This window comes from Oncorhynchus masou, chromosome 16 (assembly GCF_036934945.1).
Source record: "Oncorhynchus masou masou isolate Uvic2021 chromosome 16, UVic_Omas_1.1, whole genome shotgun sequence".
NCBI lineage: Eukaryota > Metazoa > Chordata > Actinopteri > Salmoniformes > Salmonidae > Oncorhynchus > Oncorhynchus masou.
In genome coordinates this window covers 46,697,411-46,704,449 of record NC_088227.1, presented here as the reverse complement: position 1 = coordinate 46,704,449, position 7,039 = coordinate 46,697,411, and the positions used below count along the sequence as shown (strand labels likewise).

At 41.7% G+C, this 7,039-nt stretch overlaps 1 protein-coding gene across 1 annotated transcript in view; it reads left to right on the top strand.

Annotated features, from left to right (window-relative positions):
• The first annotated feature begins 402 nt into the window (after positions 1-402).
• sec63 (SEC63 homolog, protein translocation regulator) overlaps positions 403-7,039 on the top strand; it is a 64,372-nt gene continuing 57,735 nt past the window's right edge. Inside the window, exon 1 of the mRNA XM_064991785.1 lies at positions 403-702. Coding sequence (XP_064847857.1) covers positions 579-702 — 124 coding nt within the window. The 5' untranslated portion in view covers positions 403-578. The remainder of the gene's footprint in view (positions 703-7,039) is intronic.

The window sequence follows — 7,039 nt, the reverse complement described above, 5'->3', positions numbered from 1 at the left end:
GTAGTGTTGTGTTGTCTCTCTTGTCGTGATCTGTGTTTTGTCCTATATTTATATTTGATTTGTTTTTCAATCCCAGACCCCCATCAAGGGCAGGAGGCCTGTTGCCTTCTGGTAGGCCATCATTGTAAATAATAATTTGTTCATAACAGACTTGCCTAGTTAAATAAAGGTTAAATAAAGGTTAAATAAAAATGGCAGTAAGCCTATGGCTTACTTAGGTTAATTAGGTCAATCTACTTTTGACTTTTAAACTTTGACAAAAGCTGTATCCCACCAAGTACAGTTCCAAGGCTGGAAGTAATATCATATACTAAGCAGTAGGTGGAAGCATAACAAAAGGGACAAGTTCCCGGAAGTTCCACAGACGAAGAAGAAGAAGAAGAAGAACGGAAGCAGAGACTAACCAACTGCGCAGGCGTAAACCACGTACCCGATCTCTCGCAGCATCGCGCTGTTTTGGCCCTATGCTAGCTGTTGCCTGATCAGTGGTGTGTGTCAAGTCATACATACTGGGCTTTGATTGGGAAGGCATAGCCGTGGAGAAAGAAAAGGGGGCACCCTAGACACCCCGCGACGAAATGGCCGGGCAACAGTTTCAGTACGATGACAGCGGCAACACATTTTTCTACTTTCTAACGTCCTTTGTTGGACTCATCGTTATCCCAGCCACATATTACCTCTGGCCCCGAGATCAGAATGCTGGTAAGGCCCCGATGTATATACGACAAGATAGCATCACCTAGCTTAGCATGCTAAAGTTGGTTAGTTAGCTAAGTATGCTGTGTGTGTGATGGGTGAAGTTAGCTAGCCTGCTAACTAACAAATTCGATTAGCCAGTTCTGAGACTGACCACCACTAGTTATAGAGTTTTTCTTGCCAGCTAGCTACATTCGCATGTAGTAGTTAACTAGCTGGCTGAAATACACATAACAACAAGTAGTTAACTGACGTTACCAACTCTGCACTGCTATGGGGGGGTGCTATGAAGCGTCATGCCCAATCTCTCTGCGTTGGTGTTTACATAACTAACAGCTAGCTACGAGTTAGCTAACAAATATGACTGGCTAACTTTTATTTTATTTATTTTTATTAAGTTCATTGGATACTATATCGGTGCCAATAACACCTAACTAGCTAGTATTTCTCGTTCAGCTTAATGTTTGTCTGGTGACTTAGCCAGCTAGCTGCGTCAGTTAGCTATATAACAAATGGTCCCGTCCAGCTAGCTAACTTTTGCTAGCTAGTTAACGGGTTACTCTGAAATTTACGTCTTCTGGCAAAATACTCTTTGCGACGTTCGTTACGTTACGTATGCTGCTGTTGACGTTAGCCGACGTTCGTTACGTGTGCTGCTGGTCACGTTATCCGAAGTTCGTTACGTGTGCTGCTGGTCACGTTAGCCGAAGTTCGTTACGTGTGCTGCTGGTCACGTTAGCCGACGTTCGTTACGTGTGCTGCTGGTCACGTTAGCCGAAGTTCGTTACGTGTGCTGCTGGTCACGTTAGCCGACGTTCGTGGGTGGTGGTAGCTAGCTACCTAACTTGTATTTATTTAGTCACTTGATTGATAACTAAGTAAAGCATTGGAAGGTTTTTGATATGGCGGTGAGGTTGAATTCATAAAGAAACATGTTTACCCTAGTATTGTAGCTATACCGTCACAGCTGTCTGTTATGCTAACGTTACCCGTGAAGTAGCGGACTAAACTCCACGGTGAATGAAGTTTGAGGTATTTCATCAACGGTGTGGAGCCGAGACCGGGCTTTGTGGAATCTTGCTCCTACCACATCGAAAATATGAAATGCCCACCTTGTATCTATGTTTGTCCTCTGTCGTTGCGTGTCATTCTTTGTCTGCTGAAATTAAAACAATTTTTTTCAATAAACGGTAATCAAACAGCACCCCCAAATGTTTCCTTGTTGAGATTCAATTGGCATATGCACATTTGCGCTGAGTTGCCATCTTAGAGCAACAGCAATGAGCAAACAGTCCGTGGTGGTATTTCATTCAAGTTTTTTTTTAAGTATGGGTTTTAGAAAACAAAGAATTGCATGCAACTACAGGTGACAGACGTGGGTAAAGGTGGGCATTTCATAATTGAAAGAAAATGCTGTATTGACTTGGGCGATGTAGTTGGTACTTGCCTCCACAAAGCCTGGTCTCAACTCCACGCGATTGGTGACGTTTGTTATGAACTTCCTTCTCCGTGGAATGTTAGTCTGCTACCCATGGGAACAGTTTAGCCCCCCTGTATCCGTTTGACAACGCGGAAGTCGTATCAGATTATGTTAATATAATCGATGGCTTCACCTAATGTCAGAATTGAAAGTACCAGTGCAACATACAAACTGAGACTCCATGTACATCTAGATAGATGACCTGTATGTTTGTGCAAAGAAGAGTCTACTACTAGCAGACTGGCCTAGGCAGCAGGGGCATAGGCCTGGGTGGACACAGGCCCAACAACTAGGGAGCCAGGTCCTGCCAGGCCCACCCAATCAGATTGAGAAAAAGCAAAACAAATAATTGTATTATTAATAGTATTATTACAAATGTTGTCCCATCCATATCCCTGCAGGCCCTCCCACAAACTCATTTCTGGCTATGCCCCTGCTAGGCTGCCAATATTGTACAGTAGGTAAGCTCCCAAAATAAACCATATTGCTGGATTTGATATAGACGCATGTCGCGCTGACCTCGAGATTTCTTTAGTAAAAAAAAAAGAATGGTGTGCAAGACACCTGTCTGAGTGGACTGATCCATTGTGGAGGCTGTGGGGATGGCTCAGTTCATCACGCTAAGACACCTGTCTGATTGGTTCCTGTCTGAGTGGACTGATCCATTGTGGAGGCTGTGGGGATGGCTCAGTCCATCACACTAAGACACCTGTCTGATTGGTTCCTGTCTGAGTGGACTGATCCATTGTGGAGGCTGTGGGGATGGCTCAGTTCATCACGCTAAGACACCTGTCTGATTGGTTCCTGTCTGAGTGGACTGATCCATTGGGGAGGCTGTGGGGATGTCTCAGTCCATCACGCTAAGACACCTGTCTGATTGGTTCCTGTTTGAGTGGACTGATCCATTGGGGAGGCTGTGGGGATGGCTCGGGCCATCACACTAAGACATGTGCTACTGATATTGTATATGATTAAGGACAATGGTCTAACACTAATAAAATATTTTAATTTTACCTTTATTTAACCAGGCAAGTCAGTTAAGAACAAATTCTTATTTTCAATGACGGCCTAGGAACAGTGGGTTAACTGCCTGTTCAGGGGCAGAACAACAGATTTGTACCTTGTCAGCTCGGGGGTTTGAACTTGCAACCTTCCGGCTACTAGTCCAACGCTCTAACCACTAGGCTACCCTGCCGCCCCTCCACTCTAACCACTAGGCTACCCTGCTGCCCCTCCACTCTAACCACTAGGCTACCCTGCCGCCCCTCCACTCTAACCACTAGGCTACCCTGCCGCCCCTCCACTCTAACCACTAGGCTACCCTGCCGCCCCGGGGGTAGCCTATACTTTTATAACAAATGCACTTTCTCCTGTGTTTGATAGCAGTCGCTGTCTGCAGTTCTGAAACATCAGTCCACTGTTGAATTGTCAACTTTTCCTAGACCATGTTGCTATGTGTATAATAGTAAAGTTAACCAGCGTGATGTGGTGGAGAATGATGTGGTGGAGGCAGTAGTGGAGTTAGGAGAGGAGAAAACAGCTGTTGCCTTAATTGTAAGGCGAGATGAAACCACAACTTTAATTAGGTCTATAATCAATAGCTGAACTGTTAAATGTGCCTGGCTTTATAAATCATATATCTACAGAAATAAGACTATTCTTGCCTGTTCCAGTGTTTGTTTAATTGCCTGCTAATTCCATGAGCTCCAAGCCTCACGCAACAGCAACATGTCAGATCAATCAGTTCACATTTTGCTCTTTTTAATAGTGATGCACCGATATGACATTTTGGCTGATACCAGTATCGCGGTATTGTAAACTCATTGTTCATGGCCGGTGTTTGCTTGTTTGCAGACTTTTTTTGTACAGCTTTGACAGTGCTACTGTATCTTTTTTGACACGCACAGACCCAAACGGTGTTCCATAGTATGTATGTGGTGAAGCTAGTAGCAGTGACGCTGCTACTGTGTAACTCCAGTAGGCCAACATCTGAAAAATAGCCCACTTTGTAGTGTGTAACGGTGCTCGACCAGTCGGAGAAAGATAACATCACCCACAACAGAGAACGGTTGATCATCAAGGGCATTGAATTCCATTATCTTGGTGTTAATGGATTTTGCATTTGAGTTGTCTCGCTGAAATGATCTTACTCCTTCAAATGACTGCTGGACTTGTTGACTACTCGATCCACACAGCAGACATTGTGGGCGAGGTTAGGAATGCTGTGTTGAACATGTAGCGCCAAATTTGACATTTCTCATTACGGCATGTACCTACGTTATATGGGTATGCATGGTAGCTTTGACTTCGGTTTTTAACATCGGTGTTAAACTAGGCATCGGGCCGATCCCGATGTTGGCATTTTTAGCTAATATCGTCCGATTCCAATATGTTCACCGATATATCGTGCATCCCAATTTTTTTTAAATATTTGCTATACTGTTATCAATGTTTCATTAGAAATACCTCTCTGGTATTAATTTGTTTAATGTTTAAATTGTCCCAAAATATTTGATTAATAATTACCCTCCTTTTTCTTGATCTCCGTATTGTAATTATTATGATTATTTTAAGTAATGTCATTATCATTAGTAGACTTAGTATAGGACCACCATGTCATTATCATTAGTAGACTTAGTATAGGACCACCATGTCATTATCATGAGTAGTATAGGACCACCATGTCATTATCATTAGTAGACTTAGTAGAGGACCACCATGTCATTATCATGAGTAGTATAGGACCACCATGTCATTATCATTAGTAGACTTAGTAGAGGACCACCATGTCATTATCATTAGTAGACTTAGTAGAGGACCACCATGTCATTATCATTAGTAGACTTAGTAGAGGACCACCATGTCATTATCATTAGTAGTATAGGACCACCATGTCATTATCATTAGTAGACTTTGTATAGGACCACCATGTCATTATCATTAGTAGTATAGGACCACCATGTCATTATCATTAGTAGTATAGGGCCACCATGTCATTATCATTAGTAGTATAGGACCACCATGTCATTATCATTAGTAGACTTAGTATAGGACCACCATGTCATTATCATGAGTAGTATAGGACCACCATGTCATTATCATTAGTAGACTTAGTATAGGACCACCATGTCATTATCATGAGTAGTATAGGACCACCATGTCATTATCATTAGTAGACTTAGTATAGGACCACCATGCCATTATCATTAGTAGACTTAGTATAGGACCACCATGTCATTATCATTAGTAGACTTAGTATAGGACCACCATGTCATTATCATTAGTAGACTTAGTATAGGACCACCATGCCATTATCATTAGTAGACTTAGTATAGGACCACCATGCCATTATCATTAGTAGACTTAGTATAGGACCACCATGCCATTATCATTAGTAGACTTAGTATAGGACCACCATGTCATTATCATTAGTAGACTTAGTAGAGGACCACCATGTCATTATCATTAGTAGACTTAGTAGAGGACCACCATGTCATTATCATTAGTAGTATAGGACCACCATGTCATTATCATTAGTAGTATAGGACCACCATGTCATTATCATTAGTAGTATAGGACCACCATGTCATTATCATTAGTAGTATAGGACCACCATGTCATTATCATTAGTAGACTTAGTATAGGACCACCATGTCATTATCATTAGTAGACTTAGTATAGGACCACCATGTCATTATCATGAGTAGTATAGGACCACCATGTCATTATCATTAGTAGACTTAGTATAGAACCACCATGTCATTATCATTAGTAGACTTAGTATAGGACTACCATGTCATTATCATTAGTAGACTTAGTATAGGACCACCCTGTCATTATCATTAGTAGGGTTAGTACAGGAGCCTTGTAGAACCACCATGTCATTATCATTAGTAGGGTTAGTATAGGAGCCTTGTAGAACCACCATGTCATTATCATTAGTAGGGTTAGTATAGGAGCCTTGTAGAACCACCATGTCATTATCATTAGTAGACTTAGTATAGGAGCCTTGTAGAACCACCATGTCATTATCATTAGTAGACTTAGTATAGCAGCCTTGTAGAATCACCATGTCATTATTATTAGTAGGGTTAGTATAGGAGCCTTGTAGAACCACCATGTCATTATCATTAGTAGGGTTAGTATAGGAGCCTTGTAGAACCACCATGTCATTATCATTAGTAGACTTAGTATAGCAGCCTTGTAGAACCACCATGTCATTATCATTAGTAGGGTTAGTATAGGAGCCTTGTAGAACCACCATGTCATTATCATTAGTAGGGTTAGTATAGGAGCCTTGTAGAACCACCATGTCATTATCATTAGTAGGGTTAGTATAGCAGCCTTGTAGAACCACCATGTCATTATCATTAGTAGGGTTAGTATAGCAGCCTTGTAGAACCACCATGTCATTATCATTAGTAGGGTTAGTACAGGAGCCTTGTAGAACCACCATGTCATTATCATTAGTAGGGTTAGTATAGCAGCCTTGTAGAACCACCATGTCATTATCATTAGTAGGGTTAGTATAGCAGCCTTGTAGAACCACCATGTCATTATCATTAGTAGGGTTAGTATAGGAGCCTTGTAGAACCACCATGTCATTATCATTAGTAGGGTTAGTATAGGAGCCTTGTAGAACCACCATGTCATTATCATTAGTAGGGTTAGTACAGGAGCCTTGTAGAACCACCATGTCATTATCATTAGTAGGGTTAGTATAGGAGCCTTGTAGAACCACCATGTCATTATCATTAGTAGGGTTAGTACAGGAGCCTTGTAGAACCACCATGTCATTATCATTAGTAGGGTTAGTATAGCAGCCTTGTAGAACCACCATGTCATTATCATTAGTAGGGTTAG